Source organism: Odocoileus virginianus, chromosome 26, assembly GCF_023699985.2.
Source record: "Odocoileus virginianus isolate 20LAN1187 ecotype Illinois chromosome 26, Ovbor_1.2, whole genome shotgun sequence".
Taxonomy (NCBI): domain Eukaryota; kingdom Metazoa; phylum Chordata; class Mammalia; order Artiodactyla; family Cervidae; genus Odocoileus; species Odocoileus virginianus.
In genome coordinates this window covers 47,753,179-47,775,157 of record NC_069699.1, presented here as the reverse complement: position 1 = coordinate 47,775,157, position 21,979 = coordinate 47,753,179, and the positions used below count along the sequence as shown (strand labels likewise).

The 21,979-nt window shown below is 48.3% G+C and overlaps 2 protein-coding genes across 4 annotated transcripts; both read left to right on the top strand.

Moving 5' to 3' along the window:
• The first annotated feature begins 1,533 nt into the window (after nt 1–1,533).
• ATRIP (ATR interacting protein) lies at nt 1,534–19,871 on the top strand. Of its 3 annotated transcripts, none has more exons than XM_020915985.2 (13): nt 1,534–1,862; nt 3,777–3,907; nt 4,524–4,694; nt 6,573–6,691; nt 9,067–9,224; nt 10,640–10,741; nt 11,036–11,165; nt 11,354–12,046; nt 17,568–17,704; nt 17,874–17,962; nt 18,749–18,829; nt 19,053–19,305; nt 19,716–19,871. In XM_020915985.2, the coding sequence occupies exons 1-13, from the start codon at nt 1,622–1,624 to the stop codon at nt 19,781–19,783; spliced, it is 2,373 nt and encodes a 790-aa protein (XP_020771644.2). In that variant the 5' UTR covers nt 1,534–1,621; the 3' UTR covers nt 19,784–19,871. The 3 variants fall into 3 exon arrangements, with proteins under 3 accessions (XP_020771644.2, XP_020771642.2, XP_070312224.1); XM_020915983.2 differs by having other exon boundaries at nt 17,871–17,962; XM_070456123.1 differs by lacking the exons at nt 17,874–17,962; nt 19,716–19,871 and having other exon boundaries at nt 19,053–19,216.
• A 106-nt stretch (nt 19,872–19,977) lies between these two features.
• On the top strand, nt 19,978–21,795 carry TREX1 (three prime repair exonuclease 1). Its single transcript, XM_070456124.1, has 2 exons — nt 19,978–20,495; nt 20,786–21,795. The coding sequence occupies exons 1-2, from the start codon at nt 20,376–20,378 to the stop codon at nt 21,752–21,754; spliced, it is 1,089 nt and encodes a 362-aa protein (XP_070312225.1). The 5' UTR covers nt 19,978–20,375; the 3' UTR covers nt 21,755–21,795.
• The last annotated feature ends 184 nt before the right edge of the window (nt 21,796–21,979 follow it).

The following is a 21,979-nucleotide window of genomic DNA, read 5'->3' as shown; positions in this document are numbered from 1 at the left end:
ATGTACTTGATACTAGTTGTAAAAGAGAAATGTCCCCCTTTGGTTGTCTCCCGGAAAGGTACATGGCCAGCAGCGTCCTCTTTGGACTTTAGGGATTCCCTGTGGGACTTGCCAGCTGGTACCCATCCCTGTGCTGCTGCGAATAACGCTTCGGAGACCAGAACTAGGACACTACCGCTGAGATGAAGCTACTGCTCTTTTATTTGGTGGAACTCAGTCTGCACTTAATGAAGTATAATCTTGTGTTTTTATGAGACCAGAGACTTGGAGCAATTAAGATAAGCATCCAATATTTGGGTGACTATCTGAGGGAACCTACCAGTTACCTCAAAAAATTGAAGCCAGGTACTGAAGACCCTCTAGGCCCTGACAACTATCTCCCTTTCATTTACTGCCCTCCCAAACATTCATAGGATACTCATAGGTTAAGTTAGAATTCCATGGACAGAGGAGCCTAACGGGCTACAGTCCATGGGACTGCAAAGTGTCGGACACAATTGAGCGACACACACAGATGAAAAATTTTGCCCCTGTTACTTTCCAACACCTTGTTCCTGCTAAATGTCCTGCACGTCACAGTGCCATCCTTAGTCGTCCAGTCGTGTCCGGCACTTTGTGACCCCATGGACTGCAGCCTGCCAGTAAAATCCTGTCAGCCACTCAAGCCCAGCATGAATCCCTGCTCCTCTCTAAAACCTTACCTTCCTGTTTTGCCATTGATAACGCCTACCTGGCAATTGTGTGGCCTCCATTTCAGTATTCTTGTCTGAGTAATCTTGATGCCATCCTCCTTAGCACTTCTTGATAACTCCCACTTAACCTGTAGGACAGCCCAGTTGCTACTTCCATGGGGACCTTCCTTGACTTCTTGAGTTTCATTCATTTCCATATGACCAGCGCTTGGAACAAAAACATTAAGAGCTCCCAGAGAAATGAACGAATAAATATTAACAGCCTGAGCAGTTCCTAAGCTCTTCAACACAAGCACACCCGTCTCAGACTCACCGAATGTACACATTCAAAACATTTACTGTACTCAAAGATGTGTGCTCATAACAGTTCTATTCCTAACTCCTAGCCCAACCCCATTCTTCCACACTCCTCCTCAAGAGCCTGGGGGTATTTCAGAAGTGGGTCTGGCTGGACAGCGAGGTCACAAACACCAAGAGTCTGAATGCTGCTGTCTACCCTAGATTCACACTGCACGGGTGAATATCTATCTGGGCAAACGCCAGCAAGCGCTGCCCCAGGGCATGTCAGGAAGCAGGCACACTACTTGCGTGGTGGGGCTGGTGAGTTTGCCTAGGTAACTCAGTTCGCTGCGCTTAGACCACCGCAGTGGCCTACCGAGTCCTAACAGTCGGTACCAAAGCGCCAGGTGAAGTTGGGCCCAAGAAGGGCGGGAAGCAACAGGTCTCAGCGGGCACTCAGTGGAGCACAGCGGCGCGCTCTGATGATGTCATTCCTCCGCGCCCGCCAACTGGCAGGTGATTGGCTCGTTGGTTAGGGGGCGTGTCCCAGCGGCTGAGGCGAGCAGCGGCGCGCGGGCGGTTGGTCCATTCCTCCTTCCTCGCGGGTTTAGGCCGGGCTCAGTGTCTTTAGAGATCATCCGGCGGCAGGCATGGCTGGAATCTCCGCGTCAGGCAGCAGGAGGCGGAGCGGGCCCCCGGCACCTAGTTCTGGCCCTCCGCCCAACACCGGGCACCCTCCGAGCAAGCGGGCCCGAGGCATCCCCACCGCCCCGGACCCCGAAGACCCATTCGGCCTGCATGAGGATTTCACCGCCGACGACCTGGAGGAGCTCGACACGCTTGCGTCCCAGGCCCTGAGCCAGTGCCCGACCACGGCTCGGGACGTGTCCAGTGAGTTCGCCTTTTCCCCTTAAGAGTGGTGCAGACTTCCCTCGACCCCTTAGATGGCTCTGCCTTCGGAACCCCGCGGCGACCGATCCTGTGTCTTGCACCCACACAGCCCCTTCATAGGAACAGTTTGGTTTAAGCAGCGATTGTATCCCAAGAGGTCCTTTGATTTGAGGGGAGAAATGTATCAGAAATGTCAAACAGCCGTTTTGGAATATAGAAAGCTAGGTTAACATTTTACTTGGGTTTCTATACTTTGGACCACTGGGTTCTTAGTTCTCAGCAGAGATCCTTGCAACACAACTACCACAGCCATAAGAACCATCATTACCTACACATGGGGACCCATCCTTATGACATATTTGGGAGGCTTTAGATCGAATGAAGACCACCTTTTCCTTTGAACCGCCTGAGCACAAGAGGGATCTGGCAGAGGCAAGAGATAAGATAGACTTATTGTTTTTATGCAGCCAATAAATTGTACTAGGTGCCCAAACTTTAGAAGCTGCAGACACTTAGCAACAAACAAAAGCCCCCCCACCCCTCTTGGAGTTTACACTCATTCTAGTGACGTCTTATGGGGCTCCCTGGAAGAGAAAGGTTTTGAGGGTACCTTGAATCTCTACTTGGATGTCTTATAGACATGTTAAATTCCACACAGTCATTTCCTGGAAATCCAGTCATCTTCCAGCATCTCCAGCATGGTGCTTGGCAAAGCAGACATTCAGAAAAGACACGTTGATGAACACGTTTTGCATGGCAGAGATTAGCACCACTCTCCATCACGTAGCACAAGCCAACATCCCCCTTGCTCCTTTGCAAATCCTGTACCTTTACCTTTTTCTTCCATCTCAAGAATCCATCCTCTCTGCATCATCTCTGCCATCTCCCTGATCTGTGTTACCATCACCCCTCCCCTGGACAAAAGTCCACTAAATTGTGTCCACATTTCCAGTTATGACTCCTACAAGTCAGGCTTCACACCACAGCCAGAGTGATCATTTTAAAACTAAAATCTGTCACACACAGATGCACAATGAACATCCCTGCTGAAAGCCTTTAATGACTTCACACTTCTAGTATAAGGATTCATTCCTTGAATTCTCCCTGCTTCCCTACAATACAGAAAATGCACATCACTGTGTCTTTTTTTTTTTTTTTTGGCTGCACTGCATGTGGGATTTTAGTTCCCAAGGATCAAACCCACACTCCCTGCAGTGCAAGTGTGAAGTTTTAACCACTGGACCACCAGGGAAGTCCATATTGCTGTTTCTTACACATTGAGTGTTCTTTCCATCCATTCCCCATCGCCACTCCTCTGGTTAATTCCTGCTTGTTCTTCAGCTCTCCATTCAGTTATCACTTATCTGGGGAAGGCTTCCAGTCATCCGTGTGGATTAAATCCCCTGTTACAGGCATTCCTCTATTTGTTCTTCTCTGCAGCTCTTATAACAGTTATAATTTTATGTTTATTCTTATATTTTTGATTGCCATGTAAGCTCCATGAGTGTAAGGACTGTATCCATTTTGCTCACCACTGTAGCTTTCTTTAGAGGCTAAATTGTGCCTGACATATTATAGGTGCTGAGTAAATATTATTAAATAATGGATCACTGAGATTTGAACAGTGAGATTCCCACAGCACCTTTCAGCCTTTAGCTGAGACCCTTAAAACTGGGTGCAGGGGGGAAAAAAAACAAGAAACTGAGTGCAGAATGGGGAGAGGGAGGCAGAATTTGTTATTTCATAAGGATTGAATCGTGTTCTTATGTTGGAAAATACCTATTCTACTTAGTAGATCTTTCTTAATTTGCTTTCAAAAGTGATTGTTTTCAGCACTGGCTGGTGAAAGTGGGAAAATACTGAGTCCTAAAAAGTATATGGGAACTGGTTTTTTTTGGTTGTTGTGTTTTACAGATTTTCATAAGGTCACCATATTAGATGGGATGTCAAAATATCCTGCAGGGAAAAACAGAGAAAGTGTTCCAGTTAAAGATAATTTTGAATTAGAGGTACTTCAGGCACAATACAAAGAACTTAAAGAAAAGGTAAGGGATTTAACTTGTGGGTTTTGTAGTTAATTCATTCACTTATGCATGTGTTTAGAAAGCATTATACAATAAAACATAGAAAAGTTTTAAGACAAGAGTCCAGATTCATCCCCATGAATTGGGAGAAAGCTGGAGAAAGAAAGCCAGAAAATTTTGGTTGCAACTAAATCCTGAGATTCCTAACAGTCAAGGCAAGAAAAGAGACACTTTGTAAACCCTATACAAAAAGAGATACAAACTTTCTGTTATAGTACTGAGATAAATTTATAGCATATGTCTTATAGAAGAAACACATCATAATGGTTGCTATTTTCATTAACAGTTTTGCAAAAAAGCAGACATCTTTCATATGACTATCTATAGGTCCCTAGCACCTTTGGAATGTGCATGCAGAAGTGACAAGTATGTCTTTAAGCTATTTGCTGAAAACCTGCTGTCCCAGGAATGGACCTAGCAGGTCATGATCTGGTTGGCATGGATGTATTCTGAGCACTTACTGATCCTCTGGACATGTTTTAAATGTGTTTCTTCATCTGCCCAGCTACATGTTGAAATAAGCGCATATATAATTTTCCCTTACAAACTTTTCACAAGATCAATTTGGAATTTCCAGATGAAGGCAATGGAAGAAGAAGTGCTCATTAAAAATGGAGAAATTAAAATTTTGCGGGACTCACTGCATCAGACAGAATCCATTCTAGAGGAACAAAGAAGATCTCATTTCCTTCTTGAACAAGAGAAAACTCAAGCACTCAGTGAAAAAGAAAAGGAATTCTCCAAAAAGGTGACCCAGAGATATGTTTTGCTTGTATGGACATCAGCTTTGCCTGCTTACTGAGTTCCTTTAGAAGCAATGCCTAAAGTTGCTTATAAATCTCCCAGGAAGATTTCAGCAGTTGTTTGTTGGAAATATTTTTGCTACCAACTAATTACATGTACTTTTCTTTGAGGCTCTGTGGTTTGGAAAAGGACGTAGATGAAATTCTGCTTTGCTGTGGTTGCCTAAGTCACTGGCTAACACTTTGCAGAAACAGGCTTAAATTATGCTTGTTTGTTTTTTTTTTTTTTTTTTTTTGGCAGATCAGAAACTCAACTGGTCTAGCTTAGGCCAAACAAAAAAAGGTATTGCCTTCTGTAACTAAGTCTGGGGAAAACAGATGTACTGCGGTCTCAAATGACTCGAGATTTGCCAGGACTCATCTTTATTCTCTGTACTGTTGATAAGTTCCATCCTTATGGCTGAGGACATTTTCTCCAGGGCTCATATTTCACAGCTCCAGAACAGACTGAAGTCTTAGGGGTCCTCATCTCAAGTTTTAAAATTCTGGGGAAGGCTCTAATTGGTCTAACCTGAGTCAGGTGCCTGCCCCGGAACTAGTCACTGGAACCAAAGAGATAATAGCTCCCATTCAAATCATATATTCAGAGGCAGGAAAATGATGTTTCTTAGGGGAGGGAGACACTGTTGTGGGGAGAAAAACTGGGTGCCAGGTATATGTTACTTTCCTTTACTTCCCAAATAAGGACATGGGTTTTACCCTGCCATTACTTCATTCAGCAAACTTGGCAGTCTTTGAAGAAGTGCTGACCTGCGCCTAACACTAACAGCAGTAGTTGCTTTTCCATATGCATAGTGAGGACCAGGGGATGTACCAACAAGCCAGAGATTGAAGCCAGGCTTTATCACATTCAAGCAGTGACCTCAGGGCGATCAGTCATGCTCTATGACTCAACTCCTTTATCTGTTCCGGAAAATAACCAGAAGGGTTGTTGTGAGACTTAAATGGTCCCACACTTGTGTCGGGTGCTATGCCTGGCATGGACTGTGCTTAGGGAATGGCAGCAGTTACTGTTGGCCAGAGCAGCAGGTCTCTCCACACTGCTCAGGGTTTTGGTAAAACTATTCCAGATCCTCAGCCCAGACCTTCAGGAAGACCTGGACTGTTCACCACTGTGTTCCCTGGTGACTCAGGGGTAAAGAACCCACCTGCCAATGCAGGAGCCGTGAGTTCGATCCCTGGATCGGGAAGATCCCCTGGAGGAGGAAATGGCAACCCATTTCAGTATTCTTGCCTGGGAAATCCCATGGACAGAGGAGCCTGGGGGGCTACAGTCCATGGGGTTGCAAAGAGTCAGACACAACCGAGTGACTGAACAACAACATGTTCACTACAAGGTCTACATGTTACTGTGAGATATTGCACCTTGTCAAGCTTTGTGCTGGGCATTTTACATTTAATCCCCCCAATCATGAAGACAGGTATTTATCTTACACATAAGCTGAAGTTCAGAGAGGCCGAGTAAATAGTGTTTGAATCCTCACAAACTACTTAGCAATAAGCAGGTCAAACTATCTTTCTAGAATACCATGCCATCTTTCAGTAAGAAAGCTAAAACTTGATATTTTAGGACAATTATGTCACAGCAGACTTTTATACTATTTCTCATTGTTTGTTTTTCTTTTACTAGCTTGAGATTTTTGAAGCCCAGAACTATTTTTTATTGTTGGTGGTGGGATCCCTGTTCCCAGACCAGGGATCAAACCTGGACTGCTTGCATTGGAAACATGGAATCTTAACCACTGGGCTACCAGGGTAATCCCCCAGAGCTGTTTCTGCATATGTGATGAGACCTTTATAAGTATATTTCTTTTGCCTTCCAGCTCCAGTCCTTGCAGTCTGAGCTCCAGTTTAAAGATGCAGAGATGAATGAATTAAGAACGAAGCTTCAGAACAGTGAACGAGCTAATAAACTAGCTGTACCCACCGTTTCCCATGTCAGGTAATGATGGCGCTAGAGGGAGGGAACAGTTTTGTTATCGTTTCATAAAAAGTCTGAATGACAGTGTCAGACTAGTTGTGAACGAAGGTCTTTTAGACTCTGCCACTGGGGCACAGATCCTCTTTTCCGGAGGCTCAAAGGTGGTTCAGATGAGGCTGCAATGGTTTGGGGGATCATAGCATAAAGGCCCCACACTCTCTGAAAGTGCCTTCTTCCTGTAGGACTTTATAAACACAACTCCTCAGGATGAGAAAAGGCTGGAAAGATGATCTCTAGAGTTTTAGAGTTGACCAGTCTTCATTTTTATGTAATTTTTTTCAAATAAGTGATTTTGTCCCAACCGTATGTCAGTCCCAACTGCTTAGAACATTTTTTCTCATTTGCTGCCCAGCGGCCCCCACCTTTGCTGCAGACGTAATCAGTTTGTTAATGGTCTGTCCTGTGAGAAGTCTGTCAGTATCAGCCTTGAAACTTGAACAATGTGGGTCAGGTCATCTTTTTCTGGTATTGAGCATTCTGCTGCCTTTGCTTATAATGGACAGGGTATGAAACTGAACTCTTCAGGCCTTGCATAGTCCAGGTAAGACAGAGGACAGCAGAAAGAATCCATCCTTTCCTCTTCACACTACTCACAGGACGGCCTCAAAATTGTGTAATCTAATCAGAAGGTTAAGACTGCTTCTCTAACATAAAAACTCTGACACCAAGGAACTGGCCATTTCCTAGTTGCAAGAAACAACATACCTCTTACTAGATGCTCTTTCTACTGAAAATCTTTTAATTCAGCCCCTGGCTATTAAAATAGAGGTTGTTGTAAACTAGTAGTTGTCAGTGGCGAGAGGGGAAGGGAGAGGGACAATATAAGGATAGGGGAGTAAGAGATAAAAACTATTAGGTATAAAATAAGCTACAAGTATATACTGCAAAACAAGGGGGTGTAGCCAATATTTTATACTAACTATAAATGGAGTATAACTTTTAAAAATTATGAATCACTATATCATATGCTTATAACTTAGATAATATTGTATAGAACTATATTTCAATTTAAAAAAAGAGGTTGCTGCAAATCAAAACTACAATGAGGTATCACCTAACACCAGTCAGAATGGCCATCATCAAAAAAATCTACAAATAATAAACGCTGGAGAGGGTGTGGAGAAAAGGGAACCCTCTCGCACTGTTGGTGGGAATATAAACTGATACAGCCACTATGGAGAACAGTGTGGCGAGTCCTTAAAAAACTAGGAATAAAACCACCACATGACCCAGCAATGCCATTACGAGGCATATACCCTCAGAAAACCATAATTGAAGCAGACACATGAACCCCAGTGTTCACTGCAGCACTATTTACAATAGCCAAGATATGGAAGTAACCTAGATGTCCATCCACCGGTGAATGGATAAAGAAGTTGTGGTCCATATATACAATGGAATATTACTCAGCCATAAAAAGGGATGAATTTGAGTCAGTTCTAGTGAGGTGGATGAACTAGAGCCTGTTTTTTTTTTTTTTTGAAGGGTTTTATTTTATTATTTTTTTTTTATAGGCTAATTACTTTACATCATTACAGTAGTTTTTGTCATACATTGAAATGAATCAGCCATGGATTTACATGTATTCCCCATCCCAGTCCCCCCTCCCACCTCCCTCTCCACCCGAGAGCCTGTTATAGAGTGAAGTAATTCAGGGAAAAAAAGTATCGTTGTGTGTGTGTATATATATATATATATATATATATATATATATATATGGAATTTTGAAAAATAGTACTGATGAACCTATTTGCAGGGCAGCAGTAGAGACATGGACTTGGAGAACAGATTTGTGGACACAGGGAAGGAGAGCGTGGGGCAAATTGAGAGGGGCACTGAGACATACATTACCAGTGCTACATAACACAGGGAGCTCAACCCGGGGCTCTGTGACAACCTAGAAGGGTGGGATGGGGCAGGCGGTGGGAGGCAGGTTCAAGAGGGAGGGGGCATATGTATACTTATGGCTGATTTGCATTGTATGGCAGAAACCAATACAACATTGTAAAGCAATTATTCTCCAATTAAAAATAAATTTTCTTAAAAAGGTTGCAAATTGAAAATATGTTTTGGTGGAATTGGAAATAGTACTTGAATTCTGCCCAATACTTTTGAAGGTGGAAACAAATGAAAGATTTTTTTCCTACCATTTGGATGAAAATGCCTTGAATTTTACACGCTGTCCTGACAAAGACTAACAAATGTGGAGTTGATGAATCTTTTGGTCAAATCACCTAGACATGAAAAGTTTAAAGCCTGTTAGAAGTTTTATAACCAGGTATTTTACATGGGGTTAGCAGAATCATTACTCTGTTTTCATAGTTAACTTTTTCCAGTCCTAGGAAAAGCCCTTCTGTGGTTATAAAGCCAGAAGCATGTTCTCCACAATTTGGAAAACCGTCTTTCCCTACAAAGGAGTCTTTTAGTGCTAACAAGTCCCTTCCCCAGCCCTGCCAGACAGAGCCAGCATACAAGTCCCCGATGGGCAGGGAGGGTAAGTCCATCTCTCTATCGTCTGCAACTCAGTATCAGACCACTTGACCTTGAGCCTTGAAACAGTTGAGTGTTTATTTTCTCCTCCTTTCTGTGGGTCCACAGTTCTGACAGCATAGTGGGGATGGTTTGTCTCTAAGGGCACTGGAATCACTGAAGTCTTGTCAGGGACTGGAGGATCTATTTCAAGGTGGTGCGTTCACATGTCTAACTGGAATTTCTTTTCACATGTGGGCCTCTCCTCAGGGCTGCTTGGCTGACCTCCTCACCCCATACATGGCTTCCTAAAGAGCTAGCAAACCCAGAGAGCCTGGTGGAAGCAGAATCTATCCTTTCTGTGTCTGAACCTTAAAGTCACATGGCATCAGTTCTGTCACTCAGCCTAAGTTCTGTTCATTAGAACTGAGTCCCCGAGTCTGGGCTGTGTTCAAGGGGAGGGAAACTAGGCTGCACCCTTTGAATGCAAGTGTGTCAAAGAACTTGCAGACGTATTTTAAAACCTCCACAGTCAGCATCCATCGACAGGCCAGAAGCACAACTAGGATGCAGGAATATGTGCTCCTTTCGTAGCCAGGCTGAGTCCAGACTGAGGCAGTGCTACTGCTTTCTAGAGAGAAGCAATCTAGCATTAGGTTTTCACTGTGAGACTGTGCTGTGCCAGTTTATCCTGCCATTCAGATACCCTGCCTCTGTCCTACCACCATCAGCTCTTTCAAATCATTAGCATCACGGCACCCCTGAGAACTGCAGCTACTCACATTTTTGGAGCAAATTCAGAAGTGGTTATAGTTGGGAAGATTTCCCTGGAGAAGGAAATGGCAACCTGCTCCAGTATCCTTACCTGGAAAATTCCATGGACAGAGGAGCCTCGTGCGGGCTACAGTCCATGGGGTCGCAAAGAGTCAGACATGACTGAGCGACTAAGCACGCACACACACACACACACATACTGAACACACACACACACTGAACACACACACACACTGAACACACACTGAACACACACATACACACACATCCCCCAAACCTCTGTGCTTCAGTTTTCCCATATATAGAACAAAGCCAATGATAACACCTCCTAGGAGGGCTGGTGTGAAGAACAAGAGAGTTGACAGGTGTAAAGCTCTTAGAACAGTGTCTGGCATGTAATAAGAATCACATAAATGTTAAGGTTACAGCTTTTATGTTATTGCCTGACTTTGGAGTGAGGCACACAATTTAATTTTCTTTTCTTTATGCAAGTTACTATTTTATATGAGGAAGGCAAAGATGCAAAAGTTCTTGAGTTGCTTTGGCTCTTGTTTTGATCCAGAGTTGAAAAAAATAGAACAATGTATGTTTGAAACTCATCACGTTTAAAGAGTTTCTGATACATGCGTGCTTTCATGTTCTAATTTTGATTAACATTTTATCTAGTTGCAGAGAATAAGGCTCACAGTCTGGGAGGTGGCCCCATAAAGCAGGCAGAGCCCCAGAAAAGTCTTGTTGACAGCTGGATGCAGAGATCAAACAATCAAGGTACCAGAACGCGTGCTTCTTCTGCCAGATGCCTGCCTGGGTCTGATGGTGCTCTGTGATGCTGCACTGGAATTGCCTAACTGTCTTGGACTGTGGGAACCAGGCAGTGCTTTGGAGGGTCAGTGGGAATAGGAGTCTGTGATTGAAGTATGTGACTATAAACTGGGAGAGGCCAAGAGCAAGTATGCCCCCAAGCCTTCAGTACCCACAGGTGTCTCAGGGGGCCTCAGTGGCCGTTGAGAGGAGAGTTGGCATCGTAGAAAAGCACTCTCATGTCAGCTTGTCTTTCCACAGGCTCCATTTTGATAAACCTTCTCCTGAAGCAGCCTTTGATCCCCGGGTCGCCCCTGGGTCTGTGCCACCTCCTGAGCAGTTGTCCTGAGGCTCCTGCCGGCACCCAGTTCCAGCTACCAGGGCTTGGCAGGTAAGCACAAGACTCCTAAAAAGCTTGTCTGGAAGGAGTTTTCAGGAAGCAAGTCCCCATCTGGTCCTGACCAGCCTCAGACATCTGCTCTGGGCAGGGAGATGAGAGAATTTGCCGGCAGGTTTTCTGGCTTCCTTGACCATATCTGCCTCTCACACTTGTGTCTTTTCTTTTGTGTTCGTTGCTAGTACCTTGACTGGGATTTCAAGCCTGAGGACCACAGGTCCTCGTGATGGGTCATGTCCCCTCTCGGCGCTGAGAGAAGCACAGCACATGGCACTCACTGGACTGAACCTGGTGGCCAGGAATGAAGAAGGCTCCAGTGACAGAGACCCAGCAGAGGGAGGCAGAAGGGCCTTTCCGCTCCGCAGGCTCCCTGGGGCTGTGCATCTCCTCCCCCTGGTACAGTTCTTCATCGGCTTACACTGCCAGGCTCTGCAGGATTTGGCGGCAGCCAAGAGAAGCGGTGCGCCTGCGGACTCACCGACACACCCCTCCCGTGTGAGCCCCGGGGCAGAGGCCAGCCCCGAGGACCCCCTCTGTAACCTGGAAGGCTTCTCGGTGGCGGCACTCAGCGTCCTCCAGCACCTGGTGTGCCACAGCGGAGCGGTCGTCTGCCTGTTACTGTCAGGAGCGGGCGCTGAGTCTGCTGCAGGGGACGGAGGCCAGAGCCAGGTTCACGGACATTGTCATGGGGATGCGACCTCAGCCCCAGAGGGGCTTGCCGAGGACCAAGGCCAGCATCCACTCTTGAAGATGCTCCTTCACCTTCTGGCTTCCTCTTCTGCAGCAACAGGTCACCTTCAAGCCAATGTCCTCAGCCAGTGCCTTAAGGTTTTGGTGAAATTAGCTGAAAATGCTTCCTTTGATTTCCTGCCCAGGTATCCTGCAGCATGGGAGTCATGATTCCTTGTGGGTCTTACCTGACCTCTTGAGGTCTGTCCTGTGGCCGCTGAACTTGCTCCCATCTTGACACGTTCATACTGCTCAGCTCTAAGCCTTGGTTTAGCTCAGGGAGTTCTGAAGTCATGGGAAATGGGGCCAGGTGTTAGAAGAACCAAGAAAGTGGTTTATTTGGCTTAGTTCTGCCTCTAGGCAGTAGGTAAGCAAAACACACATGTTAAAAGAAGGCTGCTAGTCACTATGGAAGAGCGTCCTGACCCCAAGACAGAGACCAAACCCAGAGGCCTTTGGACCTGGGACATGCATCAGGTGAAGACTGCACATCACAGGCATGTTGAAGTTGAGTTTGCTGGGGTTCCCTGAGGAAGCAGAAGGTGTGCAGGTACAAGCTGATTGCTGGGAATCTGCCCATCTTCAAGGTGCCCACCACTGGCATGAGCCACAGGTTACTTGTTCCTCTTACAGTTTGTTGCGAAACACCATTGTCAGAAATTCCTAGCTTGGGATTCCAGACCTTGAACACTTGGGAAGGTAAACCTCACCCAGCCAGTCCTCTAGTTAGTCCTAGAATCTCATCACCCCCTCAGCACTCCACCCAGAGGCCAGTTTCTGTGTCGGAATGACTCCACTGGCTGCACAGATCTTAAGTCTTTTGTCTCTGAGCCCAGAATACCTGTTTACTAAACACATTTCTGGATCCTGCTTGCCATATGAATATATTCCCGCCTGTCTGGTCCATCCTAAGGTGGTGCTCAGAGCTCGACACGGTGAAGTGCAGAGTAGTGTGGACAGCAAGGTAGGCTCAGCACCACTGCCAAGGTCACAGTTGCTGGTTGCTTGGATTTTTTTTTTCTTTTGAGTCTTCTCTTTCCTTTTCTTCCTTTAAAATTCCATAGTGCTTTACAATTTTCAGAAGTTTCACACACATGATTTCATATAATCCCATAACAACGCTTCTTTTTTTTTTATTTATTTTTATTAGTTCGAGTCTAATTACAAACAACGCTTCTTTAATCTTCTACTCCTATTTTGCCCCTCCCTCCTTCCTTCTCTGTCCCCAGAGGTAACCACTAGTTTGTTGTGTCTGAGTCTTTATCTTTTTTAATTCATTAGTTTCCTGTAATACTTAGATTCTAAGTATACATGATATCATACAGTTTTTGCCTTTCTCTGTCTTATTTCATTTATCATAATGCCCTCCAAGGCCATCCATGTTGTTGCAGATGGCAAAATTTTGTTCTTTTTATAGCTGAGTAGTATTGCATTGAAGATTGAAGGCAAAAGGAGAAGGGGGTGGCATTGGATGAGATGGTTATTAGATAGCATCACCGACTCAATGGACATGAATTTGAGCAAACTCCAGGAGATAGTGAAGGATAGGGAAGCCTGGCATGCTGCAGTCCACAGGGTTGCAAAGAGTCAGACATGACTTAGCGACTGAACAACAACAGTATTCCATTGTGTGTGTGTATGCACCACAACTTCTTTATCCATTCATCTGTTGATGGACAGTTGCTTCAGTACCTTGGCAATTGTAGATAATAATGCTTCTTTGAACATCAGGGTGCATGTTTCCAAATTAGTGTTTTGGGTTTTTATTCTTCCCAGATATAACCCAGAAGTAGAATTGCTGGATCATATGGTACTCCCATTTTAGTTTTTGGAGAAACTCCCATACTGTTTTCCACAGTGGCTGCACTAATTTACATTCCCACTGATAGCATAGGAGGATTCCCTTTTCTTCACATCCTTGCCAACATTTGTTGTTGGTGTTCTTGATGGTGGTAGCCATTCGACCAGTTAGAGGTGATATCTCATTGTGGTTTTGATTTGCGTTTCCGTGGTGATGAGTGATAACTGGGCATTTCTTCATGTGTCTGTTGGCCATCTGGCTATCCTCTTTAGAAAAATGTCTATTCAGTTCTGCTCATCTTTTGATTGGGTTGTTTGTTTGACATTGAGTTGTATGAGCTGTTTATATATGCTGAATATATGACCCCCTTATAGGTCATATCACTTGCAGTTATCTTCTCCCACAATAATGGGTTCTCTTTTCATTCTGCCCACCATTTCCTTTGTTGTGCAAAAGCTTTTAAATTATATTAGGTAGATCCCATTGGCATTTTTTTTTCCACTTTTGTTTACTTTTGCTTTAAGAAATGGATCCAAAAAACAGTTGCCGTAATTTTATGTCAAAGAGTGTTCTGCCTGTTTAAATTTTTTTCTTCTAGTTCTGTGGAAAATGCCACTGGTAATTTGATAATGACTGCGCTGAATCTGTAGATTGCCTTGGGTAGTCACTTGGACAATATCGATTCTTCCAAGAACAGGGTCTATCATTTCATCTGTTTGTGTCATGTTATTTCATCAGCATCTTACAGTTATTGGAATATAGGCCTTTTTGCCTGCTTAGGTAGGCATATTCTTAGGTGTTTTATTCTTTTTGATGCAATGGTAAGTGGGATTGTTTCCTTAATTTCTCTGATAGCTCATTGTTAGTGTATAGAAATCCAACAGACGTCCGTGTATTAATTTTGTATCCTGCAACTTTACCAAATTCATTGATGGGTTCTAGTCATTTTCTGGTGGCATCTTAGATTTTCTGTGTACAGTATGTCATCTGCAAACAGTGAAATTTTTCTCTTCCTCCTTGCCAGTTTGCATTCCTTTTTATTTTTTTCTTCTCTGATTGCTGTGGTTAGGACTTCCAAAACTATCTGAATAAAAAATGGTGAGAGTGGGCATCCTTGTCTTGTTCCTGATCTTAGAGAAAATGCTTTCAGCTTTTCATCAATGCATCTGATGTCAGCTGTGGGTTTTTCATATGTGGCCTTTATTATTAATATGTTTTATTATTAATATGTTTAATATTAATATTATTAATATGTTGACCTAAGTTTCCTCTATGCCTACTTTCTGAAGTTTTTATCATAAATGGATGCTGAACTTTAGCAGAAGTTCTGCATCTGTTGAGATGATCATATGGTTTTTAGTCACTTTGTTCATGCAGCTTGTCACATTGATCTGTGGATAACTGAAAAATCCTTGCATCTTGGTTTCTTATTTTTCAAATGAATGAACTCCAGGAAGCACATTTTTACCAGTTATCTTGGTAGACAGATCACCATTCTATTCCTGTTGACCTTATCTGTGACATGAAAAAACAGCCGTTTCATGGGTGCTTACTGCAGGCCAGACAAGTGCCTTCTGTTCACAAGCCCAGGTGGCACCCTCAGAGCCCTGCGTCCTCCCGCCCAGCACAGAGCCTGGCTCACTGTGAGCCCTCGGTGTTTGCGGAGTGAATACAGTCCGTGTTGAGTTAGGGAGTCTTGTCCGAAACGATTAGATGGTTTCAAGCCAGCGAGGCTCCCGAGTGACTTTTTTTTTCTTTCAAACATTTATTTAGTATCAGGCAAGAGGAGACTTTGCTTAACACTACAGAACATTTCAAGACTTGAGTCACAAAAGAATACCACATTATTTGCACTTGTAATTGACTTCCCTTTTTACACATGTTGGCAAGAGGAAAAAAAAACAGCACATGGCTGAAAGATAAAATAACTAAATTTCTATGGAAACCTTTAAAATGAAAGGTGAGGCTTATGTTAAAGGGATAGATTAACATATTTAGTAAACCTATCTTTTTTGTTTAACACTAGTTAATCAAAGTTATTTTTTTTCCTTTAGATGACCTATTTTTCATATACAGACTGGAAATAACAAAATTTTACATGTCTTTTTTTTTTTTTCCTGCCCAGGTTGCTGTTTCAACAAAGTACTTTTAAATTCCATCCATTCAGATTTTAAGCATTTTGATTTATTTAAAAAGGGATTGTTCATAGAAAAAAATTACTTCGAACAGTATGCAGGACTGGTGGAGACTGGCTATGTCACAACAGCAGACAGTACAATCAGTATGTGCCATATGGCTGGTCTCTGTAGACGCCCTTTGCTGATGCCACTTCCCCGCAGTACTTCCCTTCCGAATTCCTTCATGCTGACAAGCTGAACTCCGTTACCACACAGCTTCCTGTTCATCTTGGAGTAAAAGCAAAAGCCAGGGACAGGTGCTGTGCTGTACTTAGCCGCTCAGTCCGACTCTTTGTGACGCCAGGGACTGTAGCCTGCCAGGCTCCTCTGTTCATGGGGATTCTCCAGGCAAGAATACTGGAGTGGATTGCCATGCCCACGCCAACCCAGGGATCAGACCACACTGCAGGTGGATTCTTTACCATCTGAGCCACGAGGGAGGCCTAGGACAGGTGATACCAAGCCTCTAAAGCATATGTTGTACAGGCAGGCTGTGGTCTCTTATGAAGCGTACCACTGCCCACCTAGGCTTGAGAGCACGTCATCCCCCGAGTTTTATCTTTCTACCCCATCTGGTGTAGCAGTTAGGTCGTCCAGGGTTGCTCTCCACCTACTGGCATGGCAGGGGCTTTTTTCTTTTTTTTTTCTGGCAGGTGCTTTTGAACAAAAAAGACTCATCCCCAACTCAAGCAGAGTAGCACGACTGTTATTGTGCATTTGGGGGGCTCTGGAGAAAAAAAAAAAAAAACATTTAAAATAAGTAGGCTCTGATGCTATCAAAAACTAATTTGGAAATAACTGTGTTGTATATATAGACAAGTTTTTTTGTTTTAGTTTCAGTGGGCCACTTCTAGCCTAATAATGAAATTAGGTGACTCGTTAGTGGATACTTGGGAATTCCAGTTTTCCACCAAGTTCCATACTCCCTGGTGACTAGAAACATTCAGCCTGCCTATCGTACAGGATTTGCTCTCACATGAGTTTGCCCCAAATGGACCTTGCTCCCTAATGGTACACAGGGAATATTCTTAACCTCCTTGTATGAAAGGGGACACACTCATAGAACTCCCCCGCCACCTAGGAGGTTGTGTGGGTTGAGCCAACAGTAGTGCTTATCTTGGGACTTGGTTCCCTGGTAATGACTGGGCCAGCTCTTTGCCCCGAGACTGGGGGAAGAGTGCCCGAGCCTCTCACCATGCACACCTCAAGTGAGTACCTTCACATACGTGGGTGCAGAGGAGCTAGTGTTTCCTGACAAGCGGAGAAAATGAAGTCTGCCTTGCTTGGCAAGTGATGTCATGAGATCGGACCAGAGTCTAGCCAGTCCTTTGGTGGTGGGTTCAGGACTCTCCTCTCATGCTCAGCTCAAGACCTGGCTCCCTATTTGGGAGCAAAGGCAGGAAGGAGCTGGGAGCAGTGTGGAGGCTGGCTTGCCAGGCCCAGGGAGGCATCTCGTATTTTCGAGGTGGCACTAGGCCAGGCAAGGACCTGTCCTCTTTCAGCTACAGCAGCCCCGCAGTGAAGGGTAACCCACTTGTTCTCAGGCTAGCATTTGAAGCCAGGTCTATCTGAATCCAGTCTCCTCTTCCCTGGCCTCTTCAATTTCCTTTTACTGACAGTGAAAAAGAAGAGGGTGAGTTACAGAGTTGGGTTGGAGGCATCACGTCTTTCTGGGCCCCTGTGTTTCAGGTTCCAGTGCGTGTTCAGGGTGCTGCCGCAATGCCTGCGCCCAGAGACGCCCCTGCCCAGCGTGCTGCTGACGATTGAGCTCCTGTCCCTCCTGGTGGACCACGAGAAGCTCGCACCTCAGCTCTGCTCCCACTCAGGTAGAGCAGGCCGGGGAGCGGGGGCACGCACCCGGACAGCTCCGGCTGGTTGAGGGGACGGGGGTGGCAGGGACGGGCCAGGCACCTCCTGAGGGCTCCCCCAGCTTGTACCTCAGGCGGTGGGTGGGAGGGCAGAGCCTGAGTGTGAGTGGGGCCTCCCTTCCAGAAGGCTGCCTCCTGCTGCTGCTGTACATGTACATCACGTCAAGACCTGACGGAGCCGCCTCCGAGGCGCAGTGGCTGCAGCTGGAGCAAGAGGTGGAAGCACCAGAGCCCCTTGTGGACAGCTCGCCTCCCCGCCCCACCCCGCCCCGCCGGAGGGGCGCCTTTCCTCCTTCTCAGGGGACAAAAGGGGCTTTCATTCACATCGGTGACGCATTTAGAGACTAACAAGGAAGACTCGTTTTGGGGGGCCCCCTACTATACAGATACAACACACATGGACCCAGGGTATCCTGGGACTTGACAGGGTAGCCTGGCAGCTGGAGGTGGGCCTGGAGGCAGGGGTCATTGGTGAGACACAGGTCTTGGTCCTGAGCATCTCCTGGGAAGGCCCAGGATACCATCACCTGTTGGATCCCATCAGTGCAGACAGTTCAGTTTAGTTGCTCAGTTGTGTCCGACTCTCTGCGACCCCATGGTCTGTAGCATGCCAGGCTTCCCTGTCCATCACCAACTCCCAGAGTTTACTCAAACTCATGTCCATCGAGTCAGTGATGCCATCCAACTATCTCATCCCCTGTCATCCCCTTCTCCTCCTGCCTCCAATCTTTCCCAGCATCAGGGTTTTTTAAGGAGTCAGGTCTTCGAATCAGTGACCAAAGTATTGGAGTTTCAGCTTCAGCATCAGTCCTTCCAGTGAATATCCAGGACTGATTTCCTTTAGGATGGACTGGTTGGATCTCCTTGCAGTCCAAGGGCCTCTCCAGACAGGCAGTTGCTTAGGCAACTGGAGCTCTGCAAGAAGCCTGAGAAAGCCCTCGCTGTGACCGGAACTTGGGTGGCGTTCTGGCGTGGATGGAACCGAGTCTGTTCTTGTTCTAGGCCGTGTGGCTCCTGGCCAAGCTGAGTGTGCAGAGCCCCTCCTCCCCAGTCACTGGCTCCAGCTGCCAGTGCAACGTGGAGGTGAGTGCCGGGCACGGAAGGGGGCTGGCGGCGGGCAGCCCTGCTGGTGGCTGACGGGGCCGTCTGAGAGCATCCCATGCTCCTTCATCAGGGCTGGACCCTGGTGCCACCGCTCAGAACCCTCCTCACCCTGGGGGAAGGCTAGGACTGGGGCCGCCCTGCCAAGCCAGTGGTCCAGGTGCAGAGACCACATGCCCTGACCTCCGCCCGTGCCCTCCCGCAGGTGGTCAGAGCACTCACAGTGATGCTGCACAGACAGTGGCTGACGGTGCGGCGGACAGGGGGGCCCCCGAGGACTGAGCGGCAGAGGCGCACAGTGCGGTGTCTGCGGGACACAGTGCTCCTGCTGCACGGCCTGTCCCAGAAGGACAAGCTCTTCACGGTGCACTGCGTGGAGGTCCTGCACCAGTACGACCAGGTCATGCCCGGCGTCAGCACGCTGATTCGAGGGCTTCCTGACGTAACCGACTGTGAAGGTGAGCCCGCGGGAGGGCCCCAACCCCCCACCCCAGCCCCCACGCGGGGTCGGCCCTGAAGTCCCTGGGCCAGTCAGACCCCCTGGCCTTAAGTCAGCGGCCCGCCATCCACACAGCCTTTGCCGGCACCGGGCCACCCTTTCCTTCCTGCTCTGGCTCCTCTCAGTATATCAGCCTGCCTTTGGCTCGTATCTACTGAGTCAGCCTGGCAGAGCCACGGCTTTTCCAGAAGCATCCCTGTCTGAACTGCCTTTGTGTCACTTTGCTTGCAGTAGCTGAGGGAGCGAGGTCTGGGCGTGGAAGGGACTGGTTAGTTCCTGTGGGCCTGGGGGGCGGGCGGAGTGGTGGGGCCACCCCCAGTCCCGGCGCCTTTGGGCCGTCACCACAGAACTTTCTGGTTTTTGCCTCAGAGGCGGCCCTGGAGGATCTCTGTGCTGTGGAGACCGATGTGGATGAGCCTGAGATGGACTGTAACTGAGGCCTGTGAGCACCGGCCACACGGTGGCACCAGAGCCACTCCCGCCCTTCCTTCCCTCCTCTGATTAAAACCACTGACTGGCTGAGAACGCGCCAGCCTTCTGTTTCCTGAGTTTGCTCAGCGTCGGCAGAGCGGGAACGCCAGAGGAGGGGGACCCGGGAAAGGCTGAGATCCCTGCTGGGCCTTGCCGCACCGCGGGGATGAATCTGCCCTGGGGAAGGAGCCCTGCCCGCTTGTGGATTTGCCCTGAGTCATCCCTCTCTCCTGAGGCCGCAGGAAGAAACCATTGTGCGCAGGGGTGGAGGCAGCCCTCAGCCCAGGCCTAAACCAGGGAGGCCTGGGAAAGTGGGGCCATGGACTGGGTGAAAAATGGCCACGGCAGGGGGTCTCCCGGCAGGCCGAGTCATGGAGCCAGCCTCCCCCAATAGCCTGGTCCTCCCACCATGAGCGTGCGAGAGCCCCGGTGCACCGTGCTAGCCAGTGGGCCTACAGCCAGAGATCTGAGGCCTTTGGGGCAGCCCTGCGGGTGCCTGGGGACGGACGGGTGCTGGTAGGAGGGATAGCCCAAGCCAGCTGACAAGCGGGGCGGGCCATGCTCACACCAGCCCTTGGGCGGGCTCAGACCAAGTTTCACTTCCCGCCACTGCTGCTGCCGGCAGCAAGAACCAGGCAGAGTGTGCACCCTGAGTCATTGCTGCCTGCCGGCTCCTCGGTAAGTGAGAACCCCCAAGGGAATGAGGCAGGGTGGGAGGGCCGTGGGTACCCCCCACACTAAGAGGCCACCAGGGGAGGAGCTGAGCCTGCACCTGAACAGCCGAGTGAGCGGGTCCCACTAAAGAAGCCATCCTACCTTCTCTGTCTTCCTGCCTGAAAGTGGGTGCTGGAGCTCAGCAACAGGCCCTAATGGGGCAGGGAAGGCCAGAGAGGTGTTCCCACCCCACCCGCCCTACTGCCCGTCAGCGGGCACTCACCCTCCCACCCCAACCCCCTGCTCCTCCGCAGGCTCAGCGGCGGACACCCACCATGGGCTCGCGGGCCCTGCCCCCAGGGCCTGTGCAGACCCTCATCTTCCTGGACCTGGAGGCCACCGGCCTGCCCTTCTCCCAGCCCAAGATCACTGAGCTGTGCCTGCTGGCCGTCCACAGATATGCCCTGGAGGGCCTTTCCGCCCCTCAGGGGCCTGCGCCAACAGCGCCTCCACCGCCCCGGGTGCTGGACAAGCTCTCCCTGTGCGTGGCTCCAGGGAAGGTGTGCAGCCCCGCGGCCAGCGAGATCACGGGCCTGAGCACCGCAGTGCTGGCTGCCCACGGGCGTCGGGCCTTTGACGCCGACCTGGTCAACCTGATCCGCGCCTTCCTGCAGCGCCAGCCACAGCCCTGGTGCCTCGTGGCCCACAATGGTGACCGCTACGACTTCCCCCTGCTCCGGGCTGAGCTGGCGCTGCTGGGCCTGGCCAGTGCTCTGGACGACGCCTTCTGTGTGGACAGCATCGCTGCCCTGAAGGCCCTGGAGCCGGCTGGCAGCTCCTCGGAGCACGGCCCAAGGAAGAGCTACAGCCTGGGCAACATCTACACACGCCTGTACGGGCAGGCCCCGCCAGACTCGCACACTGCCGAGGGAGACGTGCTCGCCCTGCTGAGCGTCTGTCAGTGGAGGCCGCGGGCCCTGCTACGGTGGGTGGATGCTCATGCCAAGCCCTTCAGTACCATCAAGCCAATGTACGTGGTCACAACCTCTACTCGAACCGACCCAAGGCCATCTGCTGTCACAGCCACAGTGCCCCTGGCCAGAGCCAGCGACACCGGCCCCAACCTTCGTGGAGACAGGAGCCCCAGGCCAACCTCTTCCCCAGTGAAGCACCCTGGAGCCCCACCCGGGGAGGGGCTGCTGGCCCCCCTGGGCCTGCTGGCCTTCCTGACTTTGGCGGTAGCCACGCTGTATGGGCTGTCACTGGCCATACCCGGGCAGTAGGCCAGGAAGGGAAGTCTGACTAATAAAAAACCCCCACAGCACTGAGTGATCACTCACCTCTACCCTCCGTGATGGCCTTACAGCCTCTTGCCCACACTCAGAGACCTGGGGCCAGGGGCACAGAAAATGGCAGTCTTTGTCCAGCACCCTTCCTACCAGGACGGTCAGACTTCTGAGTCCAAGAGAAGTAGGAGACCGTGAACTTCAAATACTGGAGGGAAATGA